This window comes from Carlito syrichta, unplaced genomic scaffold (assembly GCF_000164805.1).
Source record: "Carlito syrichta isolate Samal-C Ts95f unplaced genomic scaffold, Tarsius_syrichta-2.0.1 Scaffold309859, whole genome shotgun sequence".
Lineage (NCBI taxonomy): Eukaryota > Metazoa > Chordata > Mammalia > Primates > Tarsiidae > Carlito > Carlito syrichta.
This window is the reverse complement of record NW_007253955.1, coordinates 498003-518458: the sequence shown is the minus strand read 5'-3', so window position 1 is coordinate 518458 and position 20456 is coordinate 498003. Positions and strand designations below refer to the sequence as shown.

Here is a 20456-nt window from a genome sequence, read left to right as displayed (position 1 = left end):
GAGACTCCAACTCAAAAAAAAAAAAAAAAAGTCCTGTCCATAAGGCATAGGGCCATGTTACCCAATCTTTACCTCCCTATGCAGGAATTGACCTGGATCTTGAAGAATGTGCACCCCTTGCCTGTGTTGAATACCCTATAGATGATCAATTTGGGGATGATGGCTTCTTCCTAATCACATGAAGAGTCACTTCCAAGTTCAATGAAATGGACTTGGAAGTCTTCTGTGTCTCGACTTCAGGTGACCAGCTGAACGGCGGAGCATTTTCCTTTCTTGTAGATGCAGTTTCTCAGCCTCCTGTTGCTTCTTCTGCTGTTCAGACCTCTTTAGTGTGAATGTCAATTGTTTGAGGCCAACAGTGGTGTCTGACACATACAATGTCCCATTTTTTGCCTCAATTTTCAAACAATCCTCAAGGGTTTTATTCAGTTTTTGCTTCATGGCAGAATCTTTGAATCTTCTAAATTCTTCTCCTGCTTTGATCTCATAAAACTAGAGCTTCAGCACTGTCTGCTGGTCCTCCTTGCGCCGTTCCTGCTGCTTCACTTTTTCCTCCTGCTGCAGAAGTTTGCGCTGCTTCCTGACCTCTTCAACCCAGTCTTTTTCATCATCTGAACTCTCTGAACTTTCTGCATCACTTGCTTTTCCCTCTGGTTCTTCCTCCTCTTTTCCATGAAGTTCTTGTTGCCTAAAAGTCTTAGTTTCTTCTTCTTTTTTTCACTAATTTTTGAAACAAATGGATTCAGAAGACTAAATTCTTCACTCTCTTCATCTACTTAGAAGTCAGGGTTCTCAAACATAACTTTAAATCGATAAGAATATTAAGGCTCTTAACTTTCTTTTTCCATATAGATTTTTGTTTCTGCTCTTCTTCCTCAATTAAGTGCCAGCTCTTTGTTAACTTTTGGTAATTTCTCTAATTGGACTCTCTGTGCACGTGTTTCTTCTATTTTCTGTCGTATTTTATCTTTTCTATATTCTTCATAAGCAAATGGATTTACCATCAGTTTCACCTTGTGATAGAGTCTTATATCCATGAAAAATCCATGCATATATGCCCGGAGAAAAGAAGATTAAATGAGATGTGTGAGACCTAAATTTTCAAGGTCCTTCTTAGTGACAAATTTGTAATCATTGTAAACTGTGCTTTCTGGATTCTCCTCCAATTCCTCTGTCAGGTTGTCTAAGAAGTAACACCACCTAGGAGCAGGACCCAAAACAGGAATGTAATAGATGCCCATCTTGGGGTTTTCATTGGCAATAAGTAGCATTCCTGAGTTGGGATAGAGACAAACATCATTAAGGTCAAGTTCTGGCTGCAATGAAGTAAATATTTTTCCTGAGTTCTTATTCCACATTTTGATAATTCGAGAGTCTGCAGACAAAATCAAATCCAATGAATCCTGGAAATGAACTGACTTAATGGGCAGCCCATACTGGTGATCCTTAACTAGCAATGGCTTGTCAGACCAAAGATCATATAATAAAACCTGCCCGTGGATGTTCCAACTGCCATAGTCAAGGCACCATTAAATTTCAAAGCAGAGATTGTTGGCAAGCTGTTTATCTCTGAATCTGCTGTGACACTATTCAATGCGCAGTCTAACAGGCCAACTCTATTTCGACTTCTTGGGTCCCAGCACTCTACTCTACCCTCTATTGTTCCTTTGGCAAACAAGCCATGCACTGAATTTATATCACAAACATTTTTCTCCGCAGCATCAGTTTGTAGAGGATTCAGGTACCGTCCTTGTTCTAAATTTAACCTATAAACTTCAGAACTTGCACCAACAAAGTACAAGTCGCAGGATGGATAGTGGTAAGAGAAATCTCTCCCAAACTTTGGTATTCTGGTTTTGTAGTAAAAACCTGATTGTGAATGAAATTCAATATATCTATCATTGTGTAAGAAGACAATCTTTGAGTAGACATCAGACAAAGTCTCAAAGGTGACAACTTCTGAATCTAAACACCTTTCAAACTTCAAAGGTAACTGATAGGTGTCATAACATTGAATCCGAGGTTTATATGTTCCAGTTGCTAAAATATACTGTCCATCTTTTGACACCTTAATAGTGGTACAAACAGTAGGCATTTCAAAATCTTGAATAAGTTCAATTCTCCTACGGACATCTACATCTTTCTTCTGTAGTGCTCTCTTCTTCCTCAGGAAGTGATTTGCCGCAGCTGAGACTGTAAATCTTCACCTCATTGAGGCTGGAGACCTGCATGGTGGCGCCGAGGGCCAGAGAACCCTGCCCTGGGCCAGGTTAGCCTTCCACCTGAGCACTCCAGCTTCCGAATTCCTGGGCCTTCGTTGTGCGTCCGCAGCATGCCAAGAAAACTTTTTTTTTTTTGAGTTGCAGTCTCACTCCATCACCCAGGCTGGAGTGCAGGGGCATGCTCACAGCCACTCCAGTGTCGACCTGCTGGACTCAGGCAATCCTTCCGCCTCAGCCTTCCAAGTAGTCGAAACTACAGGTATGCGCTACCATGCCCGGCACATTTTTTGATTTATTGTAGAGACGAGGTCTCTCCAAGTTCCCCAGGCTGGTTTCACCTCTGCCTCCCAAAATGCTGGGATTACAGACTCGAGCCACCATGCCCGGCCTAATACTATTGTCTTAGTACTAAAAAACTTCTGATTTAATATAGAGATACATATTTAAACATGTAGGAATAAAATAATGCCTGGGATTTGCTTCAGAATGATCTGGGAGAGGGAAATAGGTGGGTTTATTGTAAATAAAAATTGTTGGAACTGGGTGATTTATCAAACTTTTCCTTTTAGCATATATATATATTTTCATTAAAATGGTGAAAAGGAAAAAATAGGACAATATGATTCCAGTTTTCACCCACAAAATTAACATTTTAAAATCTGATCATTCTAAGTGTTGACAAGAACATGAAAAAGTGGGAACTCTTAAACACAAACAGCAGGATCATAAGCGGCACAACCAATTTGGGAGAAACTTTGGTATGAAGACATACATTCTTTCTCTTTTTTTTTTTTTTTTTTGAGTTGGAGTCTCACTCTGTCACCCAGACTGGAGTGCAGTGGCCGCTCCCGGCCACCGCAGCCTCGACCTGCTGGGCTCCGGCGATCCTTCCGCCTCAGCCTTCCGAGTAGCCGGAATTACAGGCATGCGCTACCACGCCCGGCTGATTTTTTGATTTATTGTAGAGATGAGGTCTCGCTGCCCAGGCGGGTTTCGAACCCGCGGGCTCAGGCAATCCATTCACCTCAGCCTCCCAAAGGCGCGGGATTACAGGCTGAGCCACCGAGCCCGGCTTTTTTTTTTTTTTTGAGGTGTAGTTTCACTCTGTTGCCCAGGCTGGAGTGCAGTGGTACACTCACAACCACTGCAGCCTCGACCCGCTGGGCTCAGGCGAGCTTCCATCTCAGCATTCCAAGTAGCTGGAAGTACAGGCGTGCGCCACCATGCCTGGCTAATTTGATTTATTGTAGAGACGGGGTCTCACCATGTTGCTCAGGCTGGTCTTGAATCCCTGAGCTCAGGGAATCCTCTCGCCTCTGCCTCCCAAAGTGCTGATTACAGGCTTGAGTCACAGCACTCAGCTTTTTTTTTTTTTTTTAATTCAGGCTGTCATTGAGGCTAGAGTGCAGTGGTAAGATTACAGCTCACTGCAGCCTCCAACTCCTGGGCTCAAGTGATCCTTCTGCCTCAGCCTCCCAAGTAGCTGGGACTGTAGGCATGCACTGCAACGCTCAGCTAATTTTTTAATTTTTTAATTTTTTTGAGTTGGAGTCTCATTCCATCGCCCAGACTGGAGTGCAGTAAGTGCAGTGGCCGCTCCCGGCCACCGCAGCCTCGACCTGCTGGGCTCTGGTGATCCTTCCGCCTCAGCCTTCCAACTAGCTGGAACTACTACCTCGCCCGGCTAATTTTTGATTTATTGTAGAGATGAGGTCTCACCAAGTTGCCTGGGTGGGTCTTGAACCTGCGGGCTCAGGCAATCCACTTACCTCGGCCTCCCAAAGCACTGGAATTACAGACTGAGCCACCAAGCCCAGCCTTTTTTTTTTTTTTTTTTTTAAATAGAGACAGTATCTCGCTGTGTTGCCCAGGCTGGTTTCAAACTCCTGGGTTCAAGCAATCCTTCAATCTCAGCCTCCTAAAACGTGAGATTACAGGTGTAAACCATAGTACCCAGCCTTGAAGATGTATATTCTTTACTATCCAGCTGTTCCCCATCTAGACATAATCCTAGAAAATCTTGGTTGTAGAAACGTACAAAAAGTTCATAGACTCATTGTTTTTAATCACAAAAAAAACTAGAAAGTAGGCTGGGCATGGCGACTCATGCCTATAATCCCAGCACTTTCAGAGGCCAAGGTGAAAGGATTGTCTGAGCCCATGGATTCGAGACCAGCCTGGGCAACATAGTGTGACTTCATCTCTACAATAAATCAAAAAAATTAGCCGAGCATGGCGGTGATTGCCTGTACTTCCAGTTACTTGGAAGGCTGAGGTGGGAGGATGGCTTGAGCCCAGCAGGTCGAGGCTGCGGTGGCAGTGAGCATGCCACTACCTTCCAGCCTGGGCAACAGTGAGACTGACTCAAAACAAAACAAAACAAAACTAGAAAGTACCAAATACCAATTTGTAGAAGAATGTGTGAGTAAATAAGTGGTGGTATGTTTACATAATGGAATAAAAGTGAATTAACTGGAGTGTCATGCATCAGTGTGAATACATCTCACAGATATTTGGTGAACAAAGTATTCTGCAGAATACAAATATAATGCCATTTATTTAAAATATACAACCACATAAAACTAAACAATATGCTGGTAGGGCGGCATCCATATATAGGAAATTTATAGAGAAAAGCTGAGACTGATAAGTTCAAAATTCAAAATAGTGGTTATTTCTGGAGAGGGAAGCGAGGGGACTATAATTCAGGGTACAAAGAGAGCACCAGAGAGATGGTAAGGAGGTGTTGCTTCTTAAACTGGTAGGTGTACATTATACTATTCTTTAGTCCTTTTGTATACAGTAAAATAACACATAATTTAAAAAATAAATTATTTTCAGTAAAAGAGGGGACATGATGGGAGAAGTGGGGAAAATGATGAAATTCATTTCAGTTCAACAATATAATTACTGAGAACAGAGTAATGAAAACTTGCCTATCCTACAAGGAACACAGTCATCTGCCAGAAGAAAAATGCTGATTCCTCTCAGACCAAAAGTGAAGACAGCTACTGTGAAAGCATCAGCTCTAGCCAGACTGTTAATGATGCTCCCAGAAGTCACAGCATCAGTGGGTTTTTGGTCCTGGGTGAAGGGATTGAGCCCTGAGCCCTGACTTCCCTTTCCACCCACTCCGTTTCCTCCTGCGTTTTCAGAGTGGCTTCTAGGTTTGTCTTTAATGACACTCGTGCAATAAATAGAATACAATACAGTGCTGAATGCATCTTTCATATAGCTTTCTGAAGTGATTCAATGCTTCTGGGAAATGGAACAGACATAGTGTGAGTGTGAAGGACTCGAAACCTGTTGCTTTCTCCTGATGCCAGGTAACTGGGAAGACCATGTTGAGGCCTTCATTCTAGGGTTCTTGCTTATTGGGCGAGTCAACTCTTTAGAAGCTGCCTAACTACACCAGTGCCCAATTCCAGGGGAAGAAGACATAAGTGTGTGCCAGGCTTCCTGTCTAGTTAGGCTGAAGGCAAATACTGTTGGCCATCCCAGAAGGGCACTACCTCCTGCCACCTCCAATTTCTGGCTTCCTTGTGGCTTTCCTGGGGAGTGCCCAGCTTCCTCGTGGCCTTCCTGGGGAGTTCCCAGCTTCCCCATGGCCTTCCTGGGGGAGTCCCCATCCTCCCCATAGCTGTTCTGAGGAGCCCACAGTAGTAGAAGCCTGATGGGCAATCTGATCCCAGGGTCAGAGTGCAAAGTGCTGCAGACTCTGGTTCCTTAAACACCTCTTGTCATATCTGTTGGAATTCGAGGCCTTGCATGGGCTCTCTCCAGCTTTTCTCCACCTTTCTGGGTGCCATGATGATATAAGAAATGTCAACTGAGTGTCTGCAGATCTGAAAGAGACCAAACAATCACAGGGCTGTCAGTCTCCCCAATCCCAGCATCTCTGTTTTCCCCAAGAGATCCTGCCTCATCTAGCTTTGTATCTATTATCTTACTTCCAAACCCACTGTACTGTACTGCCCCTCTGGATACACTTATCATAAGCAGTTGTTTCCTATTATTTTGTACCATTTTGCCTCATTACACCAGTGTCCCTCCTGGCATCTTCTGAGCTCTTGGACATCTCTAACACTGTCTCGGTGACAGAAACCTAATACTATTACTACTACTAACCAACACTTAGTGAGGACTTGATATTTGCTAGGTCCTTCCTGTTAGGAATACTTTACATATGCCAGGACATGTTCTGGGCACTTATTTACATACTATTCCCATTTGACAGTGATGGAAGCCTGATGGGCAGTGAGGAAACCGAGGCACAGAGGGGTTAAATGACTTCCCCTAGTAACTTTTTACTTGCTAGTAAGTGAAGAAGCCAACAGACAAACCCAGAAAGCCTTTCCCAGAGCCTGTACTTTAACTACTAGGTTACAGGGGCTGTCTCCTAAATGCCAAAGTAGGTCAGGCAGAATCCCTTCCCCCTCTCCCTCCTTCCCATAGCTTACAACGCATGACAGCTTCTTTGACTTGATGAAAGCCACCATCAGGGCCTCCGCCGTCCACGTAGTACATGAATCGGAGCTCAGGGGGATAGGCAGCTCTGGTCAGGCCCGACAACAGGGGGATGGTGCGGCCCTCGGCCCCCGGGGCCTCAGTCAAGGCCTGCAACATCTGATACTTGCACCAAGGGTCCCGTAGGAAGCCTGGGGTGATGAGCAGCACCCGACAGTGACTATTGCTCAGTGCCTGGCACAGCTCAGACACGATGGCACTGCCTGGGGTTGCATCCCGAAGCTGTATGAAGCAGCGCAGGCTGGCAGTGCTACCTTCCAGGTAGGAGACCAGTTCCTGGGCAGCCCCTAGGTCCTCCTCACTGTGGCACACGCAGACATCATAGTCTTTGCTCCAGCGGTTGCTACTGCTGTCGCTTGTCTGCTTCGGTGGTGAGCTGGGAGATGTGGCTGAGTGGAGGCTCAGGGGTGGAGAGCTGTCCTGTGAGGTGGACTGTGAGGCATCACTGGGGGTGCTTTCTGAGGAGTCTGGCATCTTGGGCTTCCTCAGCAGGGCTTGCCTGAGCCAGTCTGTGGGAAGAGAAACATACTCTAATCAGGCCTATGCCTTCTAACTGGCCATGCAGGGAGGAGGCACAGCTCAATGGGAGGATGGACAGGACTCTAGCCCATCTCCCTGCTCTGGGAAACAGACCTTAACCTATTGCTCTATTTTTGTACATCCCTCTGGACTTGCCTGAACATACCCAATCTTTAGAGGTTTGGGGAATGTATAAGAACATTGGAATTCTTATGTGGAATGTTTTACCAGCCTGATTAAAAGAGATGGTCTTGCCCTGCTCCAGGCCCTTTTATATCTGGTATACTAGCTCCCCTTAAGCAGAACTTGCCACAAGGGTTGATTAGTCAACCATCTGTGAGTCTAAGCAAAGCTGTGTTATGCTAGCGAGGATTAATCAGTCCCAACGCCCACTTCCAGCACTTGAGAAGTGAACTTAGATTAAGAAAGGCTACTCATGGAAAGAGAAGAGTAGGGAGGATTGATATCTGTTTGGACCTGAGAAATTTTAGGTTGTGACTAAGTAGGCAACACGAAAGTATGGAACAGGGAAGATACTGCTCAGGGACCCCCCCACCTTTGTGATTCAGAACCCACACTCTGGAGTCAAGAACACAGATTTGACTATGGACCTGCAACTTGCTTTCTGTTTGACCTTAAGCAAGATACTCTATATATCCTCATTTCCTCATCTGTAAAATGGGTTTATTTTAGTTGTTAAAAGTTAACTGAGCTGGGCTCGGTGGCTCAGCCTGTAATCCCACGCCTTTGGGAGGCTGAGGTGAGTGGATTGCCTGAGCCTGCGGGTTCGAGACCCGCCTGGGCAGCGAGACCTCATCTCTACAATAAATCAAAAAATCAGCCAGGCATGTAGCGCATGTCTGTAATTTTGGCTACTCGGAAGGCTGAGGTGGAAGGATCGCCGGAGCCCAGCAGGTCGAGGCTGCGGTGGCCGGGAGCAGCCACTGCACTCCAGTCTGGGCGACAGAGTGAGACTCCAACTCAAAAAAAAAAAAAAAAAAAAAAAAAGAGACCTCATCTCTACAATAAATCAAAAAAATTAGCCAGGCGTGGTAGCGCGCGCCTGTAGTTCCAGCTACTTGGAAGGCTGAGGCAGAAGGATCGCTGGAGCCCAGTAGGTCAAGGCTGCAGTGGCTGGGAGCGGCCACTGCGCTCCAGTCTGGGCGACAGAGTGAGACTCCAACTCAAAAAAACAAAAACAAAAACAAAACAAAACAAAACTCAGTTTCCCCCACTTTTGATAAGGACAGATAGTTTGGGGTTGTGGGGTTTTTTTTTAGTTTTTTCTCTCTGCTTGCCTTTTTTCCTCTGAGCGGTTCCAGAACAAAGATTTAGATAACAAGAGCCACATTGTTAAGCACTCAGCACAGTGGTTCCCAGGATAAGAAAATCAGCTGATCTTAGCCAGGTATGGTGGCTCACTCCTACAATCCCAGCACTTTGGGAGGCCGAGATGAGAGGATTGTCTGAGTCCATGGGTTCAAGACTAGCCTGGGAAACCTGACAACCTCATCTCTACAATAAATCAAAAACAATTAGCTAGGCATGATGGCACATGCCTCTGTAGTTGCAGCTACTAGGAAGGCTGAGGCGGAAGGATCGCCTGAGCCTAGCAGGTCGAGGTCGAGGCTATGGTGGCTGTGAGCGTGCCCCTGCACTCCAGCCTGGACAACAGAGTGAGACTTCGACTCAAAAAAGAAAAAAGAAAATCACCTGATCAGGCCTGGAGAACCTTTGAGCCAAAAGGATGAAGATGCAGCTGATGAATGACTCCCCTCCCCACTCTCCACAAAGCATCTGGGCACTGAAGTCAAGTCAGGAGCTTCTTCCCAACAGCCTTCCTGTATCTCTCCCGCATTTGAACCAGGCAGGCCTCCTACCTCATTCATATGGAGATGAACAGAATTAGGAGTCTGGTTCCACTCACCAGTCATCTTGCCCAGAGGCTTCTTAGACCGTGAGCGGGGAGCTGGGAGGGAGGATGATGATGCCATCGTATTGGGCTCAAAACTAACCCCATGAGACCAGGCATTGGTGAAGTGGGAGAAGGAAGGAGATTCAGTCTTGACCGCATAAAACAGCTATCCTGCAAGGGGCAGAGAGAGAGAATCACAAAAGCTGTACTTACCCTGCTCTTAGTCCCAGTGGGTAGCCTCCAAGAAGTTGTTTTTCACCTAATACCTGGCAGGGCTCCATCTCTAGATGGACCCCTTCCTCCCTCATGGGATTAGGGGCAGACATGACCGTGATCAGAGCTGGTTTCCGGATAAGGTCAGATTTGTGCAGTGTGGTCAGACTTACAGGATATGAACTGAGCATGCCCAGCTGAGTAACTGTTCTCTGTTCTACCTAGCCAGGAGTGTAGTCAGGATCTGGGGAAGGTCAGCTAGCAAGCAGCTCTTTAGAGGGACTTCCTGTGTAAAAGCTGAAATAGGAGAAGGATGGTTGCTATTTGGACAAATAAGTATGCATCTAGGTAGACGCCGAGCAGTGGAGAGAGAGCACACGCAGGAAACCTTGAGAGACTTCCTCCAAGCTGGCCTTCCCCCGAATAACTCCAAACATCCACTCATCCATCCTGCAACTGTCACCTCAGGAAGGTCATGTCACAAAGTGGTGACTGCAGACTCTGCAAGCAGAGTGTCAGATTCTTACCTCTTGTTAACCATGGCCTTTGGGAATCTTGCTGAGCTTCAGCTTCTCCATCTGTGAAATGGAAATAATACTACAACTTACTTCTCAGGATTATTGTGATGATTGAGATAATTTATGTAAAGTTCTAATGGTGCCTGGCCTATAGTAAATGCCCAGAAAATGTTGTGAGTTACTATGTATTTAACATGATCAGCTATTGGAGGGATATATTATGTTCATAGCTTATAAGACTTAATATTATGATGCTAATTTTCCCCAAACTTATCTGTAGTTCAGTGCTATCCCAAATTCTACAAGAGTTTTCTTTTTGCGATTAAAAAATTTTTTTTGGTGGGGGTGTTATCAAAGTGCTTCTAAGTTATATGGAAATACAAAGGCCCAAGAATACCTTAGGTTGTTAAACTGCCATGTTCTTGCCCTACCACAATGACATGGGCTGGCAGATGAAGGGGTGGTAGAAAACTTGGTTCTAGAGCTGTGGAGCAGTTGGCAGAGGGCAACTTTCTCCCTTTTTTGCCAGATCTGCAGAGATCAAGACCAACCTTCTGGGAACTCACAGAAAGAAGTTGTATTATTAGAAACACTGAAATAAGAGGCTTCGGAATTTAAAGAATGTCATTCTATGTTGGACATTAATGCTTTGTTCACTGATGCCAAACTATTATACCAAGCTGATGAACAGAAGACAAGAAATGCTGAGGACTCATGAATATACATAAAAGGATTTTTTGTTTTGTTTTGTTTTTTTAAGAAGTAGAAGAAACCAAGCACGATGGCTCATGCCTGTAATCCCAGCACTTTGGGAGGCCGAGGTGAGAGGATTGCCTGAGTCCAGGGACTTGAGACTGGCCTGGGAAACTTAGCTAGACCTCGTCTCCACAATAAATAAAAAAATGAGCTGGGTGTGGTGGAGCACACCTGTAGTTCCAGCTACTTGGAAGGCTGAGGCAGAAGGACCACATGAGCCCATCAGGTCAACGTTGTGGTGACCGTGAATGTGACACTGCACTCTAGCCTGGGAGGCAGAGTAAGATTCCGACTCAAAAAAAAAAAAAAAAAAGAAGTAGAAGAAAAACTTCAGCAGTAAAGTGGAAGAAGGAAGAGCTGGAAGTGGTACAGGAACCAGAGAAGACATTTAAAAGACAAAGCAGCTAAATGTTAAGCCACCAAAGGAAACCAAAAGTTGGCTGATGGTGTGTGAGTTTCTTTTCCTTCCCAATACTTTTTTGGGTTTCAGACAACCGAAGTGGTAGGCTGAAGCTATGGTAGTGTTTTATATCATTATTGGTTTTCTTTTTTAGATTAGAAAATATAGTTTAGGGACATTGACTTGCTAGACTCTGGTGTGGCCATGTGCTCTTTGAGCTATGGCTGTCACCATGCTTCCTGGCTTTGGCCCCCTCCCACACTTTGGGGAGGTGAATCTTCTCTTTCTCTAATTTACTTTTAAATAAACTATATTTTCTAATCTAAGAAAAAAAAGAAAATATAGTTTATTTAGAAAGTAAATGAGAGCCGGGCTCGGTGGCTCAGCCTGTAATCCCGCGCTTTGGGAGGCCGAGGTGAGTGGATTGCTTGAGCCCGTGGGTTCAAGACCCGCCTGGGCAACTTGGCGAGACCTCATCTCTATAGTAAATAAAAAATTAGCCAGGTGTGGTAGCGCGCGCCTGTAGTTCCAGCTACTTGGAAGGCTGAGGTGGAAAGATCGCCGGAGCCCAGCAGGTCGAGGCTGCGATCGGCCGGGAGCGGCCACTGCACTCCAGTCTGGGTGACAGAGTGAGACTCCAATTCAAAAAAAAAAAAAAAAAAAGAAAGTAAATGAGAGAAAGAGAGAGGTGATTCACTTCCCTAAGGTAAGGGAGGGAGCCAAAGTTTAAGAAAACATGGCCTTGGCCGGTGCGGTGGCTCAAGCCTATAATCCCAACACTTTGAGAGGCAGAGGTGAGAGGACTGCCTGAATCCAGCCTGGGCAGCTTGCTCTCTACAGTAAATCTAAAAAAAAAATTAGCTGGTCGTGGTGGAGTACACCTCAAAAAAAAAATAAAAAGAAAAGAAAACATGGCCTGGCCATAGCTCAAAGAGCATATGACCACATGGTCACACATAGCTTAGCAAGGCAATGGCCCATTGTTTTTGTTGTTGTTTGTTTTTTGAGTTGGAGTCTCACTGTTGCCCAGGCTGGAGTGTGGCATGCTCATGGCCACCCCAGCATTGACCTGCTGGGCTCCAGCGATCCTTCCGCCTCAGCCTTCCAAGTAGCTGGAACTACAGGTGCATGCTACCACTACTGGCTAATTTTTTTGATATATTATAGAGATGAGGTCTCACCAAGTTACCCCAGCTGATCTTGAACCCCTGGGCTCAGGCAATCCTCTCGCCCCCACCTCCCAAAGTGTTGGGATTATAGGCTTGAGCCGTTGTGCCTGACCCAATCTTTTCAATTTTTTTTTAAAATTGGAGTCTCATTCTGTCACCCAGGTTGGAGTGCAGTGGCATGCTCATGGCTACCACAACCTTGACCTGCTGGGCTCAGGTGATCCTTCTGCCTCAGCCTTCCAAGTAGCTGGAACTGCTGGTGTGCTACTACACCCAGTTAATTTTTTATTTATTGTAGAGACGAGGTCTCACCAAGTTTCTCAGGCTGGTCTTGAATCCACAGGTTCAGGCAATCCACTCACCTTGGCCTCCCAAAGTGCTGGGATTACAAGCTGAGCCACCAAACCCAGTCACTTTATGAATTTTTTTTTTTTTTTTTTTGAGTTGGAGTCTCACTCTGTCGCCCAGACTGGAGTGCAGTGGCCACTCCCGGTCACCGCAGCCTCGACCTGCTGGGCTCCGGCGATCCTTCCGCCTCAGCCTTCCAAGTAGCCGGAACTACAGGTGCGCACTACCACAGCCGGCTAATTTTTTTGATTTATTGTAGAGATGAGGTCTCGTCAAGTTGCCCAGGCAGGTCTTGAACCCGCAGGCTCAAGCAATCCACTCACCTCAGCCTCCCAAAGCGTGGGACTACAAGCTGAGCCACCAAGGCCGGCTACTTTATGAATTTTTTAAAAGCACAAGAAAAATTGACTAGATATAAGGCCACACAGAAAATCAAAGAACAGGCAGAACTAGTGATTAAGAGCTTCCAGTTGGAGATTTGGGTTCATGACTTTAACTGCTTCACAACTATATCTTGCTATATGACAACTGTTACCAAGTCTTTAGAAAGATTAAAGGATGTTTGAAAGTGTGATAGTGGCCAGGATCGGTGGCTCAGCCTGTAATCCTCAGCACTTTGGGAGGCTGAGGTGAGTGGATTGCCTGAGCCCGCGGGTTCGAGACCCGCCTGGGCAACTTGGCAAGACATCATCTCCACTATAAATCAAAAACTAGCCGGGCGTGGTAGCACACGCCTGTAGTTCCAGCTACTTGGAAGGCTGAGACGGGAGGATCGCCAGAGCCCAGCAGGTCGAGGCTGCAGTGACCAGGAGCGGCCATTGCATTCCAGTCTGGGCGACAGAGTGAGACTCCAACTCAAAAAAAAAAAAGAAAAGAAAGTGTGATGGTGCCACAGCCCGCTACACAAGACCTAAAATGGAACAAGACAAGTGATATGGGGTTTTAGACTCCAGGAAACAGGCAATGTGTTTGGCTATTGAAACTTACCTGCCATCTTACTCAATTATCTTATCAAAGGTGCTATTGTTTCCTGTGATTAAACTTTTCTATAATGTTATTCATGAGGGCTTACACCATGCCACTTCCAGTGGTATATGCTGTTGGACAACATGATTTCTTTTTAACCAAGCAATAGAAAAGGCAATTACCAAAAATCAGCATGCATTGTCAAAACAGCAAGTCATTTCATAAAATGAGCAACTGATATTTTAAAATCTACACATGTGAAGTAGGTTAACATATTATGTCAATTTTTAACCTTTAGGATATAATTTCAGGCCAGGCACAGTGGCTCATGCCTATTATCACAGCACTTGGGAGGTCGAGGTGAGAGGATTGCCTGAGCCCCTGGGTTCGAGACCAGCCTGGGCAACTTGGTGAGACCTCATCTCTACAATAAAAAAAAAAAAAATTAAGGATGGGCTCAGTGGCTCAGCCTGTAATCCCAGCGCTTTGGGAGGCCGAGGTGAGCGAATTGCCTGAGCCCGCAGGATCAAGACCCGCCTGGGCAACTTGGCGAGACCTCATCGCTACAATAAATTAAAAAATTAGCTGGGCATGGTGGCGTGCGCCTGTAGTTCCAGCTACTTGGAAGGCTGAGGTGGAGGGATAGCCGGAGCCCAGCAGGTCGAGGCTGCAGTGGCCGGGAGCGGCTACTGCACTCCAGTCTGAGCGACAGAGTGAGACTCCAACTCAAAAAAATAAAATAAAATAAAATAAAATAAAATAAAATAAAATAAAATAAAATAAGCCAGGCATGGTGGTGTGTGCCTGTAGTTCCAGCTACTTGGAAAGTGAGGTGGAAGGATCACCTGAGTCCAGCAGGTCAAGGCTGCGGTGGCTGTGAGCATGCCAATGCACTCCAGCCTGGGCGAAAGAGTGAGACTCCAACTCAAAAAAAAGGATATAATTTTAAAAATCTAATGATTCTCCAGTTTGTAAGTTTGTACAAAGGCAAAATAATGAATTTTAAAATTAAAACAAAATTGAGGTTGGGCATGGTGACTCACACCTGAAGCCCAGCACTTTGGGAGGCTGAGGTGGGAGAATCATTTGAGGCCAGGAGTTCAAGACCAGCTTGGGCAACATGGCAAGACTCCCATCACTACAAAAAATAAAAAAAATTAGCTGGGCATGGTGGTACACACCTATAGTCCTAGCTACTTGAAAATCTGAGGAAGGAGGATCCCTTGAGCCCAGGAGTTCGAAGATGTGGTGAACCATGATTGCACCACTGTAAGACTTTATCTCTAAAAAACACCACCACCACCACCACCAACAACAACAAAAAAGCCGGGCAGGATGGCTCATGCCTATAACCCCAGCACTTTGGGAGGCCGATGTGAGAGAATTGCTTGAGCCCACAGGTTCCAGATCAGCCTGTACAACTTGGCAAGATCTCATCTCTACAATAAAAATTAAAAAAAAAAATTAGCCAGGCATGGTGGCACTTGCCTGTAGTTCCAGCTACTTAGAAGGGTGACACGGAAGGATCACCTGAGCCCAGTAGGTTGAGGCTGCAGTGGCCGAGAGTGTGCCAGTGCCCTCCAACCTGGGTGACAGAGTGAGACTCTAACTAGAAAAATAAAATAAAATAAAATAAAATAGGCCAGGCTCGGTGGCTCAGCTTGTAATCCCGCACTTTGGGAGGCCGAGGTGAGTGGATTACCTGAGCCCACGGGTTCGAAACCCGCTTGGGCAACTTAGCAAGACCTCATCTCTACAATAAATCAAAAAATTAGTCGGGCGTGGTAGCGCGTGCCTGTAGTTCCAGCTACTAGGAAGGCTGAGGCGGAAGGATCGCCGGAGCCCAGCAGGTCGAGGTTGCGGTGGCCAGGAGCGTGCCACTGCACTCCAGTCTGGGTGACAGAGTGAGACTTCAACTCAAAAAAAATAAATAAAATAAAATAAAATAAACCAGTACCCCAGGATTCTAACCTACCTAAAGATCAATCTGGTGAACTACATCAGTGGTTTCCAAAGCAAGTTGCATGTCATTATCACCTAAAAGATGTATACTCCTGAAGATTCTTTTTCAGTGGTTCAGAAGTAGGACTCAAGAATCTTTTTTTTTTTTTGAGTTGGAGTCTCACTCTGTCACCTAGACTGGAGTGCAGTGGCCGCTCCCAGTCACCGCATCTTCTACCTGCTGGGCTCCGGCAATCCTTCCGCCTCAGCCTTCCAAGTAGCCGGAATTACAGGCGTGCACTACCACGCCCGGCTAAGTTTTTGATTTTATTGTAGAGATGAGGTCTCGCCTGCCCAGGCAGGTCTCAAAGCTGTGGGCCCAGGCAATCCACTCACCTCAGCCTTCCAAAGGCGCGGGATTACAGGCTGAGCCACCGAGCCCGGCAAGAATCTATTTTTAAAGAGCCTTCCAGGTAATTTAGACACAAGGAACTACTAGTCTAGATTATATTGTTACTTATATTTATAGGCAGTGAAATAATTTAAGAGTGCCCAGCAAATCCTGGGATTGATTCTGGAAAATAAATTTTGCTAGAAAGTCAAATTTAATCTTGAACTCTAGCAGGCAGAAAACAGTCATAGAATTCTGCTTAATTAAGTGAAGTCTTATGACAGGTATTAAAATAAGTCCCATTTAATGAATATATGGCAGGACACATATGCTTTCAGCACTACATTTTGTACATTTTGAAGACAAGAATGTCCAAAAGTATGTGTGTATGTGAATAAAGGCACTCACTACTTTAACCTAAACTACTGCTACTTTGGTCATTAAAATCTAAAATCTTAGCTATATTTCAGTCACATAGAAACATATCTAGCTGGGCTTAGTTGCTCAGCCTGTAATCCCAGCACTTTGGGAGGCCAAGGCGAGAAGACTGCCTGAGCCCACAGGTTCAAGACCTGGGCAACTTGGCAAGGCCTCGTCTCTACAATAAAAAAAATTAGCCGGGCGTGGTAGCACGCACCTGTAGTTCCAGCTACTTGGAAGGCTGAGGCGGAAGGATTGCCGAAGCCCAGCAGGTTAAAGCTGGGGTGGCCATGAATATGCCACTGCACTCCAGCCTGGGCAACAGAGTGAGACTCCAAATAAAGAAAACAGAAACATATCTTACTGACCAAATATGAATGAAAAGCAATATAATTAATATTGCCATATTTTGGGGGGGGGGAAAGCAAATTGGTCCTTGGAAAACTTCAGCTATTTAGTTTTAAAAGACTGACTTTGTTTTGAAACTATATCATATATGTTCTAAAGGTCAATTTTAACTAAAATTATGTAAGTTTACTTTGTATTTACTTTGCTGTAGGTCTTGTAAATATGTAAAAGTTGAAGGTAATATAGATTATATCAGCAGTGAGTTTATGGTTGGACACAGTTTATAAATTATGCTAATTATATACCCTCATATACAGAGGGGCCAAAAAACGGGTGGCAAAAAAGTATATAGATATTTTAACATTTTAAGGAAAAACCTATATTAAAATTGTAATACTCAATATATAACCGATAACAAAAGATGAATACAACTCATGCTTGACTTATACAGTTACAAGAGTTCTCAAAGTAGTTACCATCAGCGTCCAGACACTTGTGATGACTGTGAATTAAAAGTAATACATAGATAACATCGCTTAAAAAGTGTATACATTTTTTGGCACCCTCAGTATTTGTCCCCTTTTGAGCTTACAAAATGCCTACTTTATATATTTTAAGGCTTTGTTGGGGAGAGTTGGAGAAAAATAGGTAGGATCTTGAAGAATAATATTAAGGACTTTCAGTACCAGAATAATAAGGATTTACTATAAAGCAACAGTAATTAAGGCAGCATGATATTGGTGCACAAGGATAGACAACTATTAACAGAAGAATTTGTGTCCAGGAACAGAGTCACATGGGTACAACCTCCTGATATCTGACAATAGCAACACTGAAGTGCAGTGGAGAGAGGGCCTTTTCAGTAGTTGGTGTTAGGTTAAATTTAGATAGGCTTATGGGAAAAAAATGAATCTTGAACCACATCTCATACCACATAAACAATTAATTTCAAATGGATAGTAAATATAAATGTGAACAGTAACTGTAAGACAATAAAACTTTTTTTTTTGAGTCAGAGTCTCACTCCATCGCCCTGGCTGGAGGGCAGCGGCACGCTCACAGCCACCCTAGTGTCGACCTGCTGGACTTGGGTAAGCCTTCCGCCTCAGCCTTCCAAGTAGCCCGAACTACAGGCACATCCTACCATGCCTGGCTAATTGTTTTTTTCTTTTATTTATTGTAGAGACGAGGTCTCACCAAGTTGCCCAGGATGGTCTCAAACTCCTGGGCTCAGGCAATCCTCTCACCTCACTCTCCCAAAGTGCTGGGATTACAGGCTTGAGCCACCATGCCAGGCAACAATAAAACTTTTAAAGGAAAAACATAGGAAAGTATCTTCCTTACTTTGGGGTAGGCAAAACTTTTAAAAAGGTCAGATACAAATAATACAACTATAAGGGGGAAAATGATAAATTAGAAAACATTAAAATGAAGAATTTCAGTTTATCAAAAGACATCATTAGGAGAGTGGAAAGGCAATTATGATAAATATCTTATATCCCAAATCTTTCAAGAACTATTAGGAACCACTAAATAAAAGAGAGCCTATTAGAAAAATGGGCAGAAGAATTGAACAGGCACTTCACTAAAAGGTCTTCAAATGGCCAATAGACTTAAAAAAAGATGCATAGTTTATTAGTCATCAGAGAAATGCAAATTAAAACTTCAACGAGGGGCCCGGCTTGGTGGCTCAGCCTGTAACCCCAGCACGTTGGGAGGCCAAGGTGAGTGAATTGCCTGAGCCCACAGTTCGGGACTAGCCCAGGCTTCTTGCCGAGACTTCATCTCTACAATAAATAAAAAATTAGCCAGGCATGGTAGTACATGCCTGTAGTTCTGGCTACTTGGAAGGCTGAAGCAGAAGGATCGCTGGAGCCCAGCAGGTCAACGCTGGGGTGGCCATGAGTGTGCGTGCTACTGCACTCCAACCTGGGCAATGAAATGAGACTCCGACTCAAAAAAAAAACACACAAAAAAAACCCTCAATGCATCACTGCTATGCATGCTGCAGAATGGCTACAGTGAAAATGGGAGACAGTATCAAGGATGAGAATGTGGAGGAGTGGGAACTCCAAGGTACTGCAGGTAGGAGTGAAAATTGGTACAACTACTATGGTGACCTATTTGGCACTATCTATTAAAGCTGAGCATACACATACTCAGCAATTCCACTCCTCTAGAAATATACCCAGCAGAAGTGCTTACATATGTTCACCAAAAGACAAACACAATAGGATTCAAAAATAACCCCAAAGCAGATACAACTGTGTCCATTAACCCATGTGCTCAGTAGAATGGATAAATAAATTATGGTCCTGTCAGTGGAATAAATGAGTTACCGCTAAACACAATATGGGTGAATCTCAAAATCATACCGAGTGTAAGATACCACATACTTAAGTGTAATATGATTCAATGGATTAAAAGTCCAGAAAAGGGGGAAACTATTTTATGGTGTTAGATGCCAGTTAATAATATTTCTTTGTCATTCTTTCACATTTCCTATTGCACAAGAGATGTGAAAAATGGTTAAGCTGTACACTTAAGATTTCTGCAATTATGTATACTTTTTTTTTTAAGTTGGGGTTTTGCTCTGTCGCCCAGGTTGGATCACAGCTCACCGCAGCCTCCATCTCCTGGGCTCAGGCGATCCTCCCACTTCAGCCACCTAGCAGTAGATACTACAGGTCTATGCCACCATACCCAGCTAATTTTTTGATTTTTTTTTTTGTAGAGATGAGATCTTGCTATGCTGCCTAGGCTGGTCTTGAACTCCTGGACTTAAGTAATCATCCGGCTTGAGACTCTCAAAGTGCTGGGATTACAGGTATGACCTACAGCACCAGGTTTATACATTTTTTAAAAGTCTAAAACATAACTATGGCGGGGCATGGTGGATGAAGCCTGTAATCCCAGAACTTTGGGAGACCAAGGTGAGAGGACTGCCTGAGATCAGGCGTTTGAGACCAGCCTGGGCACCTCGTTGAGACCTAGTCTCTACAATAAAAAATAAAATAAAATTAGCCGGGCATGGTAGCATGCGTCTGTAGTTCCAGTTACTTGGAAGGCTGAGGCGGAAGGATTGCCTGAGCCCAGCCCAGCAGGTCGAGACTGTGATGGCCGTGAGTGTGCCATGGCACTCCAGCCTGGGCGGCACTCCAGCCTGGGCGACAGTGAGACTCCGACTCAAGACTCAAAACAAACCAACCAATAAATAACTACCTGTGGTTTCCTGAGTCATTCATGAGCCAGGTGTCTCCTGGGTTAGGTGTTTCAGCAAGAGAACCCCACACTTCCCTCTCAGCTGCACAGCCGGGTGTGCTGTGATTCTATTGACCTGTCTCCCTGGGGACTAGAGCACTGAATCTGTGCTGTCCAACGCCGTCACCCTAGGCATAGTGCCTGCCCGGCCCATGCTCATTACAGGACTGTGGTGTAATGCCTCGGTGGGTCCTTAACCCTAAATAAAGCCACATGCTTGCCGAATCACGGCCACACTGACAATCCTAAGAGCAGGAGAGGCTGTAGCCAGGGCAGAGGCGAATGCAGACATTGTGGACCAAACAGTACCCATAGTTCGCCCCAGGGCCAGGCTCCACCCGCCAAGCAAGCCAAAGGAGAGTCTCCCGCACGAGCCTCTTGGCGACAGAAAAGGCGACAGCTTTCTCGGAGGGCCTCTTCACGCTGCTGACGTGTCCCGGGTGCAGAGGCAGCCAGGTGAGAGGCGCAGAGAGGGAAGGCCACACGGGGCAGACGTGCCGCGGGGGGCGGGCAAAGCCGGCAGGGAGGCAGGGTGGGCTCCT

The 20456-nt window shown here is 45.2% G+C and overlaps 2 protein-coding genes and 1 pseudogene across 3 annotated transcripts in view; all 3 read right to left on the bottom strand.

Annotated features, from left to right (window-relative positions):
* Positions 1–198: 198 nt before the first annotated feature.
* On the bottom strand, positions 199–2231 carry LOC103270568 (annotated as a pseudogene).
* Positions 2232–4760: 2529 nt separating this feature from the next.
* TIRAP (TIR domain containing adaptor protein) lies at positions 4761–9262 on the bottom strand. Of its 2 annotated transcripts, XM_021717570.1 has the most exons (3): positions 9196–9262; positions 6683–7258; positions 4761–6067 (listed from the first exon to the last, which is right to left on the bottom strand). In XM_021717570.1, the coding sequence occupies exons 1-3, from the start codon at positions 9260–9262 to the stop codon at positions 6048–6050; spliced, it is 663 nt and encodes a 220-aa protein (XP_021573245.1). In that variant the 3' UTR covers positions 4761–6047. The 2 variants fall into 2 exon arrangements, with proteins under 2 accessions (XP_021573245.1, XP_008066275.1); XM_008068084.2 differs by lacking the exon at positions 4761–6067 and having other exon boundaries at positions 6594–7258.
* Positions 9263–9304: 42 nt separating this feature from the next.
* The window catches only part of FOXRED1 (FAD dependent oxidoreductase domain containing 1), a 25632-nt gene continuing 14480 nt past the window's right edge, over positions 9305–20456 (bottom strand). Inside the window, exons 12-13 of the transcript XR_504979.2 lie at positions 9924–9974; positions 9305–9354 (exon numbers count right to left, since the gene is read on the bottom strand). The gene's annotated coding sequence lies outside the window, so the exon portion shown is untranslated. The remainder of the gene's footprint in view (positions 9355–9923; positions 9975–20456) is intronic.